The sequence below is a fragment of the Cebidichthys violaceus genome, unplaced genomic scaffold (assembly GCF_023349555.1).
Source record: "Cebidichthys violaceus isolate CVI_PGR_0920_01 unplaced genomic scaffold, fCebVio1.0.p SCAF_47, whole genome shotgun sequence".
NCBI classification, from domain to species: domain Eukaryota; kingdom Metazoa; phylum Chordata; class Actinopteri; order Perciformes; family Stichaeidae; genus Cebidichthys; species Cebidichthys violaceus.
Genome location: NW_027176672.1, coordinates 7,501 through 27,985, shown reverse-complemented (window position 1 = coordinate 27,985; position 20,485 = coordinate 7,501). Strand labels below are relative to the sequence as shown.

At 41.5% G+C, this 20,485-nt stretch overlaps 1 protein-coding gene across 2 annotated transcripts; it reads left to right on the top strand.

Moving 5' to 3' along the window:
- Nucleotides 1–1,630: 1,630 nt before the first annotated feature.
- On the top strand, nucleotides 1,631–14,210 carry LOC137886994 (dystroglycan 1-like). Of its 2 annotated transcripts, XM_068729745.1 has the most exons (4): nucleotides 1,631–1,894; nucleotides 1,983–2,020; nucleotides 8,593–9,159; nucleotides 10,334–14,210. In XM_068729745.1, exons 3-4 carry the CDS (start codon nucleotides 8,737–8,739, stop codon nucleotides 12,641–12,643), a joined length of 2,733 nt encoding a protein of 910 aa, XP_068585846.1. In that variant the 5' UTR covers nucleotides 1,631–1,894; nucleotides 1,983–2,020; nucleotides 8,593–8,736; the 3' UTR covers nucleotides 12,644–14,210. The 2 variants fall into 2 exon arrangements, with proteins under 2 accessions (XP_068585846.1, XP_068585845.1); XM_068729744.1 differs by lacking the exon at nucleotides 1,983–2,020.
- The last annotated feature ends 6,275 nt before the right edge of the window (nucleotides 14,211–20,485 follow it).

Genomic DNA, 20,485 nt, shown 5'->3' with positions numbered 1-20,485 from the left:
ACGAACTAACTGTCTTTGGATGCAGAGCAGCGACTGAGGACGGCCAATGCAGTCAACAGTGTGTGTAGTTTTATTAGCTGTTAGCGGTGGTGAAAAAAGCTGTGTGTGTGTGTGTGCTGTTAGCTCCGTTAGCTGTTAGCAGATAGCCTAACACACACCGTACAAAACAAACTGTTTTACCCCCCACTGTGTCTGGGCTGTGTGTGTAGACAGCAGTCAGCAGTCAATCATGGCAGAATCAAACAGGCAATAAAACCTGTTTGGAGACAGTGTGAGTCACTGCAACCACAAGAGGCCCTTGAGCATGCAGCCACAACTTGCCCCCCAAAATGTTACGCAGTTTGGTACAGCAGAATGCAAGACTGTAGCCGTGGACAGACACGGAGATGCACGCACACACACACACACACACACGCACCAACGACCAATCCCATTATCTCCCGGTGGAGGTAATAATACTACTAACAAAGCCCCTTGTGAGACACCATAAAGCACAGATATAGTATCAGGGAGATCTCTTCAGGGTGTATTTCACTTTTGTTACTACAGGACATTATTGTAGGTGGAAGCTATGTGTTTGTTGTTTCTCACAGAGACATACTTTCATAAAAACAGAACCTGCTCTGCAGATAGATACTTATCTACAATGTCTAAATTTTTTATTGCAAGGAAGGCTATGAGGTTGGATTTTGCGATAACGTTAGGCCATTTATGTCTTTCAAACTTACTACTGTCGATATAGCGCTTTGGTTAATTCCCTTTGTTGAATTTTGTCCTGGATCATTTTATTGTGTGTGATGATTTTTTGGGGGGATCAAAGTAGGCTCCTTCTCTGAAAAGTCCTTTCAGATATACTTGTGATGAAGGGCTCAATAAAAACTGACTTTTAAATCAGGTCCATTTGATCTTATTAAAACATCCTTTGAGTGATGCTGGCGCTTAAGAAACATCCGGCAGCTTAAATATTATGATGATAAGCCATGATTATATCTGAGTGAGTAAAACTTTTGTACAAGGTGATATGCTACGAATAACTAATAGATGGATTAAGTTATATTTCATGTAACGCATTGTGAAAACATAAGTAATCTATGTGCATGGCAGGAAATGGGAGCCATATCTGTCGGAAGATACTTGTTATGAAACGTCTCAGAAGATGGAAGCGAGGATATTAAACTATTCTAATGTCTAACTGTTTGTCTTAGTATGATAAGAACTTTTTTCATATCACATTTTTCCACAGTTGTGTTGAATGTTGTAGTCTACTTGCCTTTATGTCATAACAGTTAACAGTGAGGTTGGAATATTAAAACGTGTACTTAATTATGAGGTGATTCATTGCAACTACTGGCAAAGTGCATCTAAACACTCAACCTAAGTGTCCTCAAACAGTTTCTCTCTTCACCTGCATGTCTCCAAATATTAAAAAAAAGTGTAGGCGGAGTAATGCTGGTACACACACACACACACACACACACACACACACACACACACACGATTGGCCTCAACCTGTAGACCTGTCTGCGATGAGGACAGAGGCAGCAGGGGAGGGGTTTCTACCGATATAACTACAACACAGAGCGGAGAACTATCTGTAGAATAAACTAAACCACGGGGGGGGGGGGGGGAGAGAGAGAGAGAGAGAGAGAGAGAGAGAGAGAGAGAGAGAGAGAGAGAGAGAGAGAGAGAGAGAGATCTGTTCCCCCTTTTCACTGTGCCCCAGATACTCCTCTACTTTCTACAAAAAGCAAGATATGTGTCTGTGGCGCTGAGGGGTGATGGGGGAGGTGGAGAAAGTGCATGTTTAATGGCATTTTGGAAGTCTCCACGGCGCTCTCCGGGTAGAAGAGGAGACATCACGGCGCGAGTTAGCTAACGTTAGCTCGCTAACAAGGTCAGTTTGCATTTTTTGGGTTATGTCGCTGTTTTAGCAGCTGCATCGTTAAGAAAAATGACACCCTCGTCGTCTGCTCGTTTAACAGAATTAACACCGACGCCCGGTCCGCTGATACAGGACAAGGTAACCTGCTATTTATTTGCACACTCTCGACGTTAGCTTATTAAGTTAGCACCCACTCGGTGGCTATAGCGTTTGTTCGCTTATTCGACTTAATAGGTGTTTTGAAAAAAAATTATGGAGCTGCTTCACGTTAGCACTGCCCTGTAGAGGTTGTTTGTTTGTAGCTGCATCAACAGTGCTGCCTAACTGAGCCAACGTTAGCTGTAATATATATTGTTACAGTAAGCTAGGTATTTGTGTGGATGTCCCAGCAGCAGCAGCTCGGTGCTTGTTTCCGCTTAGAATAAAAACAGGTGCATCTCTCTCGCGCTAGCTATGAACAGATGCACGCGGCTAGTTGCTGGATTCTCAGCTTCCTCATCTGTCGGCTCTTTTTTAGGGATTCATATTCCCATGAACACTGTGTCTACTTAAGTGTGGGGCTGTGAAGTGATTCATCAAGGTTGAACGGCGTAGGAGGCGATACAATTTAACAAAAGGCCCCTCGTCTACATACTCCAAAATGAAACGGGCCCGGTAGCTAGCTTAACGTTTCAGTTGGTTAGCTAACGTTAGCTGTAAGACGGTAACCGGCTACTGGGACACAAATGTCCATCCTGAAACATTTCATTGTGATATAGCAATGTCTGTGTTTTTGTTTAATCATACGACCATAAATAGAAACACGATTAGTTATCAACCACAGGGTGTCTCTTTATCTTTTAGCCGATGTTAATTTGGCAAGGTGGCTGGTTTTTGCCTAACGTTAACTTGACGTTAGCGTGAATTTCCCCAACGTGTTTTAACGTTAGTTCCTGCTACTTTGCTTTTATAGTATATTTATAGTATAGTATAACAAGTCTGAACGTGTGAGGGTAGAAATATCACAATCAACAGCTTGTAAATAATGTTTTTAGTGGTATTTCAAGAAGATCAACCGAGAACAGTTGCATCATAACGGCTCATTTTCAGATACAACTGCCACTTGTTGGGAAGCTTTACGGAGCGGTGATTGAGTGGTACATTTTTTACACTTGTAACTTGACTCTTGCTTCATGCTTTAGACGCCTACTGATTCCATAGAAATACACTATACAAATATTTGTTGACTTCTAACACTGGGTTTTTGACAGCATGGTAGTTTCCAAAACGAGTTGCTCTCAGGTCATCATGCCAGGTTGGACTTTCACTCAGCCGTGTGTGTGTGTGTGTGTGTGTGTGTGTGTGTGTGTGTGTGTGTGTGTGTGTGTGTGTGTGTGTGTGTGTGTGTGTGTGTGTGTGTGTGCGTGCGTGCGTGCGCGCAACACAAGGGAAACATCCAATGGCAAAGCAAGCTTGTCTTGAGGATATGTTTGTTATTCAGCTCATGCACTATCTAGAGGCTGCTGGATGTGGTACGTCAATTCAATTGGCCCTGAGTGCCACTGTGCATCGGAGTCCTAATTATTTTTGATGGTTTTCAAAGGTTTTAACTACTGTTGAACTGCAGAAAGCGTGGATACCGTGGTTGTAAACGCCCCCCCCCCAGTAGTTCAGGCGTCAATGAAATGGACAGAAAACACACACACACTCTAGCCTGTTTCATTGTGCTGTTTACCATACATACAAATGGCTCCTCATAGAAACAATGAGGTTTTAATTTAGTGGAAAATTAAGTTTAAATATAATAAAAAAAACACCTTTTTATAGAACCTTTGTTTTAGTACTTTGGCTTTTGAAACTACATGTCTTAAATATTTTAGCTGTGTGCTATATAGCTTAACACCAATGCTGTTGGATATGGTCATGACAATAACAATGAGGCACAAATATCCCCTTCATTAGCAATGGGATCAAGGCAGGTTTTATTTTTTCAACAAATATGCTTTATGTGTGCTCTCTTACTGTGATGGTGCTGAAGTACAAGGTATATGTTTTATTTTGAAGTTCTACCCAATGCTGTTTAAGTAAATACGATGCACCAATCCACTTTTTTCATTTCTGATATCTGCAGATATCGATATAATTCTAATATCAGAGCATGTTTTGCTTAACAATTGCATTCAAATTTAAATGTATTCCAAGGCAATTTATTTGAACTGTAGGTTAAGTAAGTTTCACATACAAACTCAATCTTAACGTGTGTAGGAGTGCAAATTCCTCCTTTTTAGTTCTCTTTTAAAACTTGAACAAATCAAGTGCACAGCAATTATCACATACTAGAACTTTTCTATACAGTAGTTCAAAAGTCATGAGAGAATTTAGAAGAGTGCATTGGTAAAATTGGTAAAATTGACAACACTTAAATTTGCTTTGTTACAAAATAGTGTGCGGTGTGACCAGATGTCTTTATACACACACTTCATTCAAGTGATGAAAGACGAGGCCAGACCTGTTTGTGTCAAAATCAGATGGAATAGCGGTACATATGTGGCAAACTAGATTATTAATGCCTGCTAGAAGTAGCCTTAATGTTGAATGGTTGATTGAATTTACCGTCCGCTTAAAAAGCCAAAAGAGAGCCACTGATGGACAGAACGAATGGCAGGCCGCTTCAGTTTATAGACGCATTAGTGAGCGTTTGAATGAATCTTTATTGAGAGAACCGCAACTTGACACTCACCGTCTGTTTAATGAGCTGAAAGACGAAGTCACTGTGATAAAACAAGCTGCAGGCCCGCCGCGTTTGGCCCGGTTTAAACTGTTAATGTGAAAATACAAACGATAGTAATGTGTTGTTTATGTGGCTTATCTCCTGTTCTGGGCTTGGAGCAGCCCATCGACTTCTGTGCTAAAGACCCTAGTGTGGCTAACTATCTTCTTTGTAACCGTAACGCGGCTTGAGGGACAATTCTTCAACATTAGCACATATTCATACGGATCGATACGTGGATTGGTGACCTCGCGTCGATATTGGATAAGTGAATCGCATCATATTGGAACTTGATACCTATATTTAATCCAATCGGTCCCATCTCTATTTTTAAAGTCAACCCCATCAACAACGGGCACCATGGCTTCATGTTGTTAAGCCATGTTTTGATTGTTGGCTTTTTCCTCAAATGACACACCCTCGTTACATGTTTTACTATGCACATTCATTTTAATATTGTTGTGTTCATTTGAACAAATGAAAACGTTTCATATTTCTTAATGGGATGTTGTTTGAATTGTATTCTTAATTACTCACACACTGTGAAATGAGAACGTGATAGAATCTAGGCCACATTATGGAAAGCTTACTTTGATGCTGTGTGTGTGTGTGTGTGTGTGTGTGTGTCAACAGCCTGAAGTGATGTGTGCTCATTCTGAATTAAATCAAGCTTATGGGTAAAACCTATTTTCATGTTAATGTTTGTGTTTTACATATAAACACAACTTGATAGATGAATTGAGCCATACGCTTTGTCTTTAAAGTCAGCTGGCATATTGTAGGCTATTGAAGATTAAGCCTGAGAGTAGAGGAGAGACTCCTTGGTGTTTGCTTCCTAAGGAGTAAAGATTGCCAGATAAAGGTGCATGTCTCAACCTGGTTCAGGGTTAGGTGAGACATGGCTCGGTACTCTCCGCCTATTTGCAAGTAGGTGGTAAAATGTCACGTTAGCAAAAACTACTTTTTCATCTTTCAGAGCGATATATCTTTTATGTTGTCTATTTGTATGTTCATTCTTTGTCCACCCAGCATTTCAGACTACAGGTACAGGAGCACCCCTGTGGATTTGATTATATGATCTAGTTTTCTCAGCTGGCTGTCTCATCATAACGGTTTCACTTTTATGCTGGAAATACCACACCATATATACCTGCAGTAGATATTAATCATTGTCATTACACTAAAAACTGCATACGAGTTGTTGTTGTTGTTGTTGCATACATTAGCCTGTGTTTTTATTAGTCACTGGCAGTGGAGGATCTTCTGACACGATCAGTTTTCCCAGCAAACATGAAACATACTGTAGCTGCCTTTTAGTATGAATCATACATTTTCCAATGCACAAGCAGTGGCTGAGCTGTACACCACCATCGAGATAACGTTTTCTTAAAACTGTACGATCGGATCAGAATGAGGTGGGCAGTTATTGTAGAAGGAGTGAAGGAGAGAGATTGACTCGAGTCCACAGAAGTTGCAAACGTAGTGGTTAGCGGTAAGAATTTTGCAGGTTAACAGAGGCTGAATATTGATTTGGCAGAGAGGATTTGAACTACGATTATTTTCTTTCATCGGCTTCTCCAAAGGCTGATTTCTCATTGTTAAAATAAGATTAAGGTGACCCAACATTGAATGTGTTTAGGCGTAATTTAAATTATAAATTCAACACACAATTACAAAAGGCTATGTTGTTAAGAACTGTTTTTTCTGTCCCATAAGATTAAAGCCGTATAAGACAAAATTGCCACTCAAGTGGTCTGAGGCTAATGTCTTCAAAAGAATATACTTATTCCTTCATTCTGGTCCTTTGCAACTGATATAAAATTAGAGGTGTGTGTGTGCAGACTCTGCAAGTTTTCCGAACATTACTGCCAATTTCCACGGCGAGTCTGATCACTCCCACCACCGGCAACAATGTTTTCTATTGAACATCCTTCTGCCCCGTTCAGCAGGGGAAATACAGTCGTTCAACTGTTTAATCAGCCGCCTTTTTAGAATACGTGAATTGCAAACAAGCCTTATTAAATGGGTTTTAAAGGTTAAAAAAAACAGCTCCAGACATTTGCGTGCATGGTTTATTCTAATAAAGAGTACCTCTCAATATGTTCAGTAAATACGAGATGCCTATTCCAGTGCAGCGCTCATTTACTGGCTGTTTCTTCTATGAATCATCCAAATATTATGGGGGGGGGATGTGAAACATTCTTAGGCTTATTGACAGATTTCCTGACGCAGGTTGTTGATCGAAATGTTGACCAGTGAATCACATGTCTGGAGCAGTTTAGAGGAGGCACATTTTGTACAAGTTGACGTCACAGCTTTGTGCCAGTCGGGCATTAGGATTCCAGGCAATTGGATGACCCTCCTCTGCCCGTTTCTGAGTGCTACAGGATTGAGGTTGGCTGGGTCAGCACAATGGAGACTCTAATTCCAACCCCCAGGGCACCTAATTAAAACTTACAACCAAGACAAACAACCTTTTGACACTCGTGCATCTCGTGAGAATCGCTATTGCTAAAAATGCCGTGACAGAGAAGTGGAGATCAGTAGGAGATCGATGTGTTGTTTTTCTAATGTTTATTACGTTGAAACTACACGATCTAAATAGAAAATGGAAGTATAATTTATGCTGTTGGCACAAATCACTAAATGCATGCATTTTATGATCAGAGTTTTCAGCCAGTCTTTGTGTGGTGATTTGTTTATTCCAAATATTACCCCAGTTAGCCTTTAAATTATATCGGAAAGACAAACGTGGTGTCAAAAATCCTCCGTCCTTCACACTTTCTCTCCATCTTATATAATAGATCTTAAGATTTAAACGAGACGCTCTCCCTCCTTCCTTCTCTTAGTCTCTCTCTAACCATACACCCCAAAAAACTAGTTTAGCTGTACAATCTCACATTTCTGAGACAATTGGCAGGGAAGGAGAAATTGGTGATTGCGTATCTAAAAATGCGACAAATAAAGGCATCAACCAGCCATGTTGTGCAGAACCGGTTGAATTGAGATAATATTGATGAGGATAATAAAACAACAACTTGGAGGCGCTGTTGTCTAAGGCAGCGCATACCAGATCAACTCCTCTCTTTTCCTTTCACAATAAGAGCGCTAGACATAATATTCGCAGGAGAGTATTTCACATTTTCCCGTCTTTTATTCGTCACGCCCCGGTGTGTAAGGCCTTTAGTCTGTGTTCTGTTCTTGTTAGTTTTTATCATATGTAGTCAACCGTATCCTGTTTTTGTTTTAGTTGACTAAAAGTCTGGGCATTTTAGTTTTATCTTAGTCAAAGAAAATCCTAACTATTAGCATGGGATATATAAACATGTACATAAACATGGATATATGTTGGTAGTATTTGGGTGGGCAGTAAGGCTGGGCAATATATCGATATTATATCGATATCGTGATATGAGACTAGGTTTGGTCTTACATTTTGGAAATCATAATATTGTAATATGGTCTTTTTGTGGTTTTAAAGGCTGCATTACAGTAAAGTAATTTTCTAAACTTAGCACTTATTTTTCTCATTAGTCATTATATTCACGTTACTGATGATTATTCATCAAAAATGTTATTGTGTAAATATTTTTGTAAAAGCACAAATGGCCAATCCTACAATATTGTCACAATTTTGATATCGAGGTATTTGGTCAAATTTGATTTTCTCCACATCGCCGCAACCTGTTCATCCTGCTGCCGTCTGGCAAAGGATACAAACCACCAGACTTTAGAGCAGCTTCTTTCCCCATAATAAGAGACTCGTAAATTCATCCTCCACCATATAATATAGTTGTTTTTTTGGTGTTTTTCTTATATATTCAATAAATGAACCTTGTAACCTTGTGCAGATGTGTTGAGATCACTGATTATGAAACGGCATCACCAGAAATGTTACTGTGTAAGTGTTTTGAATGTTTGCACTGATGGTTTTATTTTGTCACTTTGTTTCCTCGTATAGCTGGCTGACATGGCTCTCTAACAGGCTGCCAAAGATCTCTTCATGGATCGCAGAGGACGGCAAAGAGAAACCACTGCATCTGTGAGCACAGCCAATAACTAGGGAATCTGACCCACAAGCATATCATCGGACTGACGGCGGTGCATGTGGCCTCTTAAGTGGTTCATAGACATCTGTTGGGCAGACCAAAGGCGGATTGCTATGCACTATAAACGGAGAGACATGAGCTGTGGGGATGCCGGGAGGCGAGAGCTTCTTTCGTGTAGGACTATCCTTCTGCTAATAGGGCTTCTGGTGACCATGGCCCAGGGCGCCGTGCCAGAACAACAAGATACACCGTTGGAGATGATATCTGTGGAACTAGAGGCTTCTATGCAGTCCTCTGTGCTCGCTGAGCTCCAGGCTGCAGCATCTTCGGTTGGTGAGGGAACGCCTCCAGCTATCCCAGATTCCTCTGCAAAGAACGGGGGAGTACACACCGGCATCCCTGACTCCTCTGCTATCGTAGGCCAGGTGTTTCAGGTGAAGGTTCCACCGGGACCAGCCAATGCAACCTGCAATGTCCATGTAAGTAACCTGAAGAACAGATAAGATGAGATAATCCTTTATTATCAGCGGCATACAGTATAGTGCAAACAAGAGACATAGTAAAAATAAAAAAAAGCAAGATCAAAACAAGTGTAAGTAAATAAATATGTAATAAAACATTAAAGTAAAAAATCCACTAGCTAAAATACTATATATACACATGATATAAATGTTGGTATTTACCAATAATTGCATGTAAATGATTAAACATTAATTTAATGAGATTATTCTGTCAACGAGAACAGCATTTGTGTTGATATAAAGCAAATTAATTAAAAAAATGTCCCTCCTTTTTATGTGGGGAGTGCCTTTTTAATTTGTTTAAAGCACCAGTATCATTTATGAGTTTATAATAATAGAAAGAAAAATAAGTTTAAAGAGGGGTGTGTAAATATTAGCTACCCTTTTTAGTCTTCTTTTATGTTCCTTATGGTGACAACAGTATTTGTCTTTGTCTGCAGAAATATATAGTATTCATCCCTTCAGTTTTTAATCACCTTATCGCTGCTGATTGAAGCCGACGTTGGTACAATTTGTTCCAGTCTGACTTATGAATGAGATGAGATTATTATTGGCCCAAGTGGTGATGCAGAATGATATCCTGTCATACTGTAATAACTCAAAATGAAGAGTGATGACTCACATAGTTATTATCAATGGAAGCTCACTCTGCTTCCTGTTCCTATTTGGCAAGATTTGATAACGTGAATGGAATATGGAGGGGGTCGGGGAGATAGTAAAAGCATTTCCGTTTTTACTCTAGATGTTTGAAAGATTTGCATTCATCTATTGTTTGGTTTCTCTAGCTCCTGTTTTACTGGAGACTTGGTCAATATCAAACCATTAAATACAGGGTTTTATGTATGCTAATATAGTCACCATTTTAGTACCAAACATTTCCTAGATTCAACTTCACAATTGCCAATATGTACTTACTTTCTTTTCTCTGTTTCATATTATTTTAAAGTTCCTAGTCAAACTAAGTAATTTGAGATGTCACTCTGGTCCTGGTAACTTTTAATGGCCAGTCATAATTAATTCTGCTGTGAATTATCACTTAATGAAAAAAGTAATGACTTTTTTCTTTTCTGACTCAACTTGTATCTCTGAAGTACAAAACAGTGATGGTGTTTCTTTTTTTTTCCTCCTGTAGCTCGCTGAAATGGGAAAGGAGACGTTACCCTATTGGCTATACTGGGACAAAGAGAGCTGCATTCTGAGAGGCTTGGCCCTGGAGCAGGATAAAGGTGTGTATCATATCTTGGTGTCTGGAGACGAGATAACTGAGAAGACTGGCAGCCAAGCGTACCCGAGTACGGTCTTCTCTATTGAAGTGTACCCAGAAGAACGTGCCGACACCGAGCCGACCCTGCTCACTCTACAGTCGGACAGCAGTGGCGTCCAGCCCTTCACCTGCGGTTCCGAGGAGCTCGTCACCGTCCTCACCGTCATCCTGGATGCTGACTTGACAAAGATGGTTGCTGAACAGAGGGTCAACTTACTGGGCATCATGAGAAAGTTCTCTCACGTGCCCCTGGAGCACATGAGGGTGGTCCCTGTTGTGAACAACCGTTTGTTTGACATGTCTGCTTTCATGGCCGGACCAGGGAACGCCAAGAAGGTGGTGGAAAATGGAGCGCTTCTGTCATGGAAACTGGGATGCGCCCTTGACCAGGGCAGTATCCCCGACATTGACAGCGTCCAATCCTCTGCAAAGGATGGGACCATGTCGGCCAGGCTGGGATACCCAGTGGTTGGCTGGCACATCGTGAACAAGAAGCCCCACGGAGTGAAACGGGTCAGACGGCAGCTGTACAACACTCCTACCCCAGTGCCCTCCCTGCTTCCTCCGACCTCTCACCCAGAGCCCCCTGTACGCATTGTTCCCACGCCGACTTCGCCCTCTATTGCCCTAGCAACAGAGAACTCTGCTCCCCCCGTCCGGGGTCCTTTGCCTCTTCCGGTGAAGCCCACTATGAGGGTCAGAGATCAGATAGCCCACACACCTGTATTTGGACCTCCCCAACCCACGAGAGTACTAGGAACCACAAGCACCATCCCCATTCAGCCCACCATGACCCGGCCTACAATTGTGGAGGCCACTGCTCTGCCGACGCCACCAAGCACCACCAAAAGACCCAAACCCTCTGCCACGAGGAAACCCAAGAAACCCAAAACCTCCACCCCAGCTCCTCGAGAGCCCAAGTCCACCACACCTAAACCGCCCAAACGCACCACTCCTCTCACTTTGACTCCTGACCAAAATCAAAACCCAGAGATCCGCAACGCTGTTGATCAGGTGAATGCGTGGGTCGGAACATACTTTGAGGTTAAGATTCCTCCAGATACGTTCTATGACCGGGAGGATGGTACCACCGATAAGCTGCGTTTGACTTTGAAGAAGACCCCCAAAGAAGCAGTGAATGAAACCTCCTGGATCCAGTTCAACAGCACTATCCAGCTTCTGTACGGCCTCCCAGAGGAGCAGCATGAGGGGAAACATGAGTACTTCATGTTGGCCACTGACAAAGGTGGGAAGAGCATCATGGATGCATTTGAGGTTCAAGTCAACCGTTGGTCTGCTAACGACAAACCGTCAGTTGTGTTTGCTGCTCGCTTCCACGGTGACCCCAAAACGTTAAGCAACGACGTTCACAAGAAGATTCTTTTGACCAAAAAGTTAGCGTATGCCCTCGGGGATCGCAATAGCAGCACGGTGACCCTCCGAAGCATCACGAGAGGCTCTATTGTGGTGGAGTGGACCAACAACAGTCTCCAGCAAAGTTCTTGCCCAAAGGACCAAATCACAGTTCTCAGCAACAGGATCTCTGATCCCCAAGGGACTCCCAAACCGGCCTTCACCAAAGCCATGGAACCCGATTTCAAACCCATCAACATCTCCATCCGTGGCACCAATAAGTGTCAGAGCTACACGTTCATCCCACCAGGAGAGGTGCCGATGCCCGCTCTTCCCACAGCCACGCCTTCACCCGGGACCGGTCGTAGGAGCAGCGACGACGTCTACCTGCACACCGTCATCCCCGCCGTCGTGGTAGCCGCCCTGCTGCTCATCGCCGGGATCATCGCCATGGTCTGCTACCGCAAGAAGCGCAAAGGGAAGATGACTATAGAGGAGCAGGCCACGTTCATCAAGAAAGGAGTCCCCATAATATTCGCAGATGAGTTGGATGACTCCAAGTCGCCCCCGTCCTCCAGCATCCCTCTTATCCTTCAGGAGGAGAAGCCCCCACTTCCCCCTCCCGAGTACCCCAACATGGCCGGTCCGCACAGTACCCTGCTGGACCAGGATCTGCTGGAGGAGTACTCTATTTATCAAGATGACGATCCTAATGCACCTCCTTACCAGCCCCCACCACCATTTACTGTCCCGATAGAGGGCAAGGGCTCTCGCCCCAAGAACATGACCTCGTACCGGTCACCCCCTCCCTATGTGCCTCCCTAACGCACACTGGAGCTTTTCACTTTGGAAAGCCGGTGCAATGTAGGGATGCTTGTTGAAAAAACTACAGCAGGAGTAATTTTACATGTGTTCAATGAAAAGGCTTTGACTTTGTAGAGGAGCAGGCAACCATACCTACATATTTGACCATCATGGATAAGACACTGTTGTACAACTACTGCAAGTACTACTGCTGGCACAGGGCGAATGGATGAGGAACACTTTGTATTTCTTTTTTGTTGTCCTTCAGATCTGCTTTTGACTTCTTGCATATTTTTTTTTTTTATTTTCTTTTTTGGTCTGTTTTTTGCCAAGAAGAGTCCATTTTTTATCTTCAATGATGTACTATTTCTATTGTATAGAAAATAATAAAGAAGCAGGAAAGACTGAAGCCCACAGGGTCCTTTTGAGCAGATATCACCATGACAACAGACTTGAGGCTCCCCCTCACAATGTTAATCTTTATGAGTTCTATATCACTCTTATCTGTCCTTCGGCTAGGTTTACTAAGATTTTGCACCTGTTATTTCTAGAGGGGAATGAAATACTGAAAGCATGAAACACTTTCTTTAGTTTGTCTCTTCGACTTTGATCTCTCCCGTTTCTCTCCTCTCGCTTCGCTCCCTCTCGACAATAACATGCAAACCTTGTTGCACTTATGCAATTTCTTGTTAAACCTTGCACTATGTGTCTTTGCTCAGAACTGAACACAGTGAGTGTGGTAGTAGTCCAATAAGGAGATAAGGTTTTCTTTTTTGTATCCTTGAGCTCGCCACATGACTGAGATTCCTCTGCTACTTGATCACAAAGGACATCCCACTGACCACGCCTGTTGTACATGTAGCCTAATGAAGGTACAAAACAAACACTGACTTTTATTTCCCTTTTTTTGTTTTTTGTTAAATGTGTGTGCCACTAAACCTGCCTGTGAGAATGGCTTTGCTGTTTGCAAACCATGTGGGGTTGCCACAACAATAATGAAGGGGCCAACGGGATGCTGTGGTTCACAGCAGGGTGACGTAGTCAGTGAGGTGGATCCACTGTCTTATGTTCAGTGGGTATGAGGGGCGGGTGGGCCTAGAGTACTTTATTATGGCTGCCCCGCCTCTTGGTGTTGCACTGTTATGTTTGGTGCACTGTTGTCAATTCACACGAGGCATGGGGACGAGGGGGATGTACATAATTGTGTGCCTGTCAAATTAATCAACTCCATTACGTTAGTGTCATAAGTAAACCTAGTCGGGGGGAGGGAGGGCCAGAGTGGGAAATAATTTTATTTTTTAATTGTACGTCTAGATTTATGATCACAATCATGGGGGGGGGGGACTTTATAGTTTGTGACGGTGCAAAAGAACGTTTACCTACCCATCACGAAAAAAATAATGCATCATCTCAACACGATTGGGAACAAAGAAACAACAATATGTGAATTATGTACATTTCATATCTGATATCACCATAAGAAAAAATGGTTAAAAATCTAATGTTTTTACTGAGTTTTTGATACAGTCTTAAACTTGTTTTATGAAAATATATTAATAAAATGTAATACTATTTGTAAAGCCTCAAAGATCGTGTATAGTCCCTTTTATTTGAGAAAATGGAACTTGATTAAACCTTTTTCAAAATGTGTGTATATAGGTGTATTCAATTTGCTGATGAACACAACTTACAGATACATTAGAATGCAATATGCAGCAAACGGTATGTGTCGATACAATACATGTATTAATGACGACAAAAGCAATGATGGTGTTTGTTACAGGTGGGGAACTGAGTGCAAACTGTGAGATATGTTAAGGTTAGTATTTTAGGTTTGAAATGTCTGACTCTCCACTTTGCTTTCCAAATTTATTTTGGTATAATATGAGTTTCTCCAGACCCGTGTTTACAGGAGCGGGCTGCAATGGGTCCAGTGCTCTGCTGGTCTTGGCTATAACGTGAGCGATGGACTCTTGGTTGTAATAACAGCTCCTGTGAGACAGGCCGGTATTTTAAGAGAAGTGCTCCCTTTCTGTGGAGTTTAGGTGGGCAGTTTTTCTTATTTTGGCTCTGCGCTCCTACATCTCTTGGAGAAATATCAATAACAATGACTAATATCTGTGCTCTTTTTATGTTTTTTTTTATTTTTTATTTTTTTTGGGTATAGAGCTTGTGTAATGATGGCTCATTGTGGAGAGGTCAAACCCAGTTCCACTGGACGGTGACCCGTGCTGCCTTGACAAATGTTCATTTTCAGAACAAGTTTCGTTACAAGACCTTTTGATTTGTTATTGTGAAGTCTTAGAAAACAAACTTTGAATTGCTCCAGCTGTAATTTTAGCAATGATGTGTATTTGGTGTGTTAATTTACCTTTTTAAAGCTAATACAGGATCTCTGATTATCTCTAGACTCATCTTAGACCAGGACTCATTGCAAAGCTTTCATTTTGTGTGTGTGTGAGTGAGTGAGTGAGTGAGTGAGAGTGAGAGTGAGAGAGAAACTGTAATACTAAAAACATTTTTATTTTGTATAACCTTTATTTTAAAAGTAATAGTCATAGTATACTATCCCATAAAAAGTCATAGATTAGAAAATTCATAGTATGTTATTAAAAGTAATACAATATAGCATAGTGTTAGATAAAAGGCATAGTGTTTAAAAATAAAGTCAGAAATAAATCAGTGTATCGTTAAAAAAAGTCTTAGAATGTCATTAAAAAGGTTACAAAAAGCCATAATAATATGTCATCAAAGAATCATGTCATTGAATTGCAGTATAGTATATTTTATAAAAAGTCATGGTAGTAAAATCTAAATATACAATAGTAAAGTATGTTATAAAATGTCAGTTATGCAAGTCATAGTTTAGTATGACATTAACAAAAACAACAACATAGTATGTCCTTAAAAAAAGACATAAGTCATAGTTTAGTGTGTCAATAAAATATAGTGGAGTATGTCATAAAAGACTCAGTCAAATCAGTCGCCCATTCTGCACTACATGCCACGTCGACTCCCCAGGAACTTGTGCAAGGATCCTGCTTTTTGAATTCAGCTCTGCTCTCAACACCATCATCATCCCAGAAGTCCTGTTCTCTGAAGCCACTCAGCACACCGTCCCAGCCTCCAGCTGTCAGTGGAGCACAGCGTCCTCACAGCACGGAGGTATCATGTCAAGTTTGGGAAATTACATCATCACCAGCCCACCAGGTATGTGTGCCCTCCCCACTGCTCTTTTTCCCTCTATACCAACAACAAATATTTCCATGAAATGAAAAATTTAGAATTTGCAATTGGTGTATGTACTTTGATGTCCAATGTCAAGTTTCTATTTGATCATTTAACTTGATGATACGATGACTGTGTGCTTCATATCTAGGAACTAGCTTGCAGCCTCCAGGTTTCTGAGAACCACCGTCTCTCAGGACCACAAGTGGGCTTCCAACAACATCAGCCACCAAACAGGACAGGAAGAGACTACTATGGACAGTCAGACAGTCAGAACTGCCATCCACCCAGGAATTATACATCACTAGAGACATTGTATTGTATTCATACTAGCTTGTTGCACTTATTGTATTCGTATTACTTATAGCACTAACTGTTTTTCTTGTTTCTGTACTGTACTTTGGCTCTGAGTTATGCTCTGCTTCATGGTCTTAGATGCTTGTTTGGAAAAGGAAATGTACTTATGACTTCTGGTGACTAGTAGTTCTTTTGATTACCAATGTTGAATGCATTTATTGTAGGTCGCTTTGGATAAAAGCGTCTGCTAAATGACTAATGTAATGTAGAGACAGGAAGCGGACAGGAAAGATCACTGCAGGCAATATATTGTTATCTTGTTCTGCTTTGTTGCCCCAAAGTTCAGTCAAAAAATTCAAAGTATATTATGTTGAAAAAGAGCCATAAAAGTCATAGTATAGTATGTTGAAAAAGTCATAGTATAGCCTGTGGAAAAAATTCATAAAAAAGTCATAGTATAGCATTTCAAAAAAAGTTATAAGAAATCATAAAAAAAATCATTACAAAGCTATTGTACAGCATATCAAAAAGATGACAAAAACACTGTCGAAAAATTCAAGAAAAAAAATGATAAAAAGTCATTGTATAGGTCAGGATATCCAAAAAAGTAATACTTTGGCATGTCGGAAAAAAAGTCATGTTACAGCATCTCGAAAAAAAGGATGAAAAGTAATAGTATAGCATGTTGGATAGTCATAAAAAGTCGTAGTATGGCTTCTCATATAATGTCAAGTCAGAGTATATTAAAAAATATTATATAGTATGTTGTAAAAAGTCATAATATGATATAGAATGAAAGTAAAAAAAAGAAAAGAAAAAAGTCATAGTACAGTATTTAATTAGTCATAAAAAGGCCCCGCTGGTATATTATGTCATACAGAGTCATATTATAGTATGTCCTAAAATGTCAAAGTATAGTTTGTTTTAAAAAAAAATTTTTTTAAAAGTCATAAGTAGTAAAGATTTGTATTACAGTTTAAGTGGTAAAAAGTCACATTTTGGCATGACAAGAGATATTATACTACGTCTTGTTTCTGTTGCACTGGAGGACCTAAATTCAGGACATGAGGTGGTCAGATAGGATTTAACAAAGAAAAAGTGTGCTTTAATAACCAAAGCTAGTAAGAAAAGCTGATGGGAACACAAACTGAGGGGCCAGGCAGTGACAAGTTAAAGTTCATACTAATAACAACCAAACTGAGGACAAACCACAAAGACAGGCACGAAATCCAATGAGGAAGACGAGGGACCAACGCAGGAACGTGAGACATCAGATTAAACAAAATAGAAGACCATGAAAACAGTATATATTATGGAAAAGGTGATAAAATGTCATAGTATGAAGTTATGAAGAATACCACAAGAAAGTCACCCTTTGGCATGTCTTTAGAAAGTCATAGTATAAGAAGTACACAACTTACTGTAGTTTTCTCAGGCGAACTGCTACAACAGCAGCTGAGTAGTTTGAATCTACAAATGGAGTGGAGCTGATCGATAACAGCAGCCAGTAATGAGGGCGGACCAGATCGTGGAGCTGAGGATGTTTTATGCGCTGCCAATCCCTCACTTCATCAGCCTCCCCACCGTTCTCATTAATAATACATTGGGAGTGAAAGTTAATGTACGTGATGAAAAATGTCTAACCTCGTGAAGACCTATAGGAAGAACTGACCCTTCAGTTGTTGTTGATGTGTGTGAGGCCCAGACCTGACAAGTCTGCAGCATTTGGTGATTTTTCACTCATGGTAAGTCCCCCAGAAATGCGGCCAAAGTGAAAAAATAAAAATCAGTTTTATAATAAACCTTACAATTTCAATAGGGCCTTCGCTGGCTCGACGTTGTCGGTCGCTCGGGTCCTAAGTAAAGCTGCAAGCAGCGACGAACGGGCCCTCGCACCTTTGCGTACGACGGGGGTACTTGCGAGACCTCAGCTTACGCGTCCGAGAATGTCTGCAACCGTCGGACAACGCGACCACGAGTTAGAGGTTTTTTTCCTGCTTTGAGTATTTGACCCTGGAAATTATGCTTTGCAAATAGTCCACCACTTCCTGTAACCACTGTGTGGCGCTAAACAACGTGCGTCAACATGCATTATGTTGCTCTATATCAAGTGTAGACAACATCATGTAACTGTCATGTCGGAATCGGATATTGTTTGTCAAATAACGCCGATTCCCTTGACTTAGATGGAAAATTGGCTTGTAGACATCCTCAAGCATGGCAAGTTTGGGACAGATTTGAACAAGTCCAGTGGAGATGCATCAGCTTGCTGAAATGACTTTTGATAGGAAGGTCCTAGAGCCTTGGAAGTGGGCTCTACCCCCCACTAACATGGCCATTGCGGTTGGATTGGTACCAGGCCCGAGTGTCTAGGATACATCTCCTTCATCGCATATGGTGAAGAGGCTCAGATGGTGTATAGCTGTTGGCCACTTGGTGTTAGCCTGGTGAAATTGTGTGTGTATTCCTAGCACACCAGAGCACCTTTGTATTAAGTGTGGCGCCTCTAGCTGCTTCCTAGGACCTAACCGTAAGCTCTTCACACACCCTGATCTTTACGACACATGTACAACTGGCTGTGGTTAGTTAAACCTACTTTGAAGTGGGAAATGGTGATTGTCTATAACTTTTAGAAAGTTTGTGCTAGACTCCTGAAATACTAACGAGGAGCCACTGACTGCTGCAATAAAACTGCGGTCCTGTAACAATGAGATACCTGTAATACACTTGTGGAAGTTCGTCCTAATCACTCTTGACAAGTTCAACAGTAGACGGGGAATATGTGGCTAGAAATGGGAGGTCAGAGGTCCCCGCTGTAGGTTCAGTTTGCTGGAAGGTCCTGTGACATTTTCTAAGAGAGTTCCTAGGGTTCCCTCTGCTGGCCAGAGCTAGGAACATCAGAATCAAACTGCTGTCAAAAGTCTTACTGCAGATTCTATGGAACCTCAACAGCTGCGACTTAATCGAGCCCGTATAATTGCGCTTCGGGTGGAAGCTTGTCTTATAGAGCAGAGCGAGGGTGTCCGCCCCTGTAAAGAACCCTTCTACGTCCAGTATATGAGTTTCAGGGAACCTGTCACCTGTAAAAGCGGAGATGCCCAGGAAGTCAACAGAGGTGGAATTACTGGTCGATTTCAAACTTGATTGACACTTTTGAGACAGTGTGAGCCATTGAGTTTAAAGTATTCATATAGGATGCTTATGCCATTCCCACTATTGATCTTATAAAAGTACTGCTTAATTCTAAGTTACAGTTCGTTCTTTGTCCCCCCCACATATAGTTTGTGCCAGACATTTGAGTCTGTGTGTGTCAGGGCCTGCCCTAACCCTAAAACTGAGTCTGCTCTGCGGGGTAAAAACATGGGGGAGATGCGAGCTCAGACACACTTCTATCCTACTATAATAACTACTCTATAACTTGTTGTTATAAATCGTGTGTTCCCAGCACTCCGTGGTTGTTGCTTCTTCCTCTAGTATGGCTGTCATAGATTGCCATTATAATAAATCTCAGGTTGCGTCATATATGATGAGTAGGCTCAGATGGTGCGTAGCATGAAGCGCGGTGAGCATGTTAGCATGAAACTGCCATTAGTTCGGTGACTTTGACTTGTCGCGTCGACCCGTGTCAGGTAACTTTCATAGTTGGGTTTTACACAGATAGTACGTTGTAGGTAACCAGGATGTCCAGAGACGTCCAGAGATGTCCAGAGCTACTTATAGCACTCGGTCTGTCAACCCTTCTCACTGACGGTGCCATTTTTTTTTTTTTTATTTAATTATTTTTTCTCTCTGACCATTTTCATGTCTGACAAAATCCCCGGCTCATCCTCACATCACAGAGACTGTTTTCATATTTTAATTTGCTTTAATTTTCAAGTCATTGGCTTTAATATGGCTGAGGCTGGCCCTTGGAGTTGTGGGTAATTACCAATACCGAATTGAATCCGTCACTAACTGGGTTGAGCGTGTGTCTTTTGCTGTCTCATTCCTGCACACACTAATATTTGTAGACACTTTCATTATATGTCCTTTCTTTACATAGAATACTGTATTTCACGTCTGTGTAGAACATATTTTGTGTTGCTGATCTGACAGAAACCGCAGTGAAAAAGCACAGAGGGCAAACAGTACCTCTACCTCACTGAAGGGGCGTGCGAGAGCCCACGGATTTATCGCGTCAAGCTACACAGAGCAGATCGTCCCAGACAGGAAGTCATACACCGATAAGGGATATAGCATCCGGTCATTTTTCAAAATAAAACACAGCCGGAGCTCTGATCCGGATTGCGGTGCACTCGCTCCCGGTGGAATCAAGTATGTACTTTACCTATGTGTTTG

Coding starts and splice junctions, on each gene's coding strand:
- LOC137886994 (XM_068729744.1), top strand. CDS start 8,737: ATGTGGCCTCTTAAGTGGTTCATAGACATCTGTTGGGCAGACCAAAGG. Junction 9,160..10,333: donor ATGCAACCTGCAATGTCCAT/GTAAGTAACCTG, acceptor TTCCTCCTGTAG/CTCGCTGAAATGGGAAAGGA.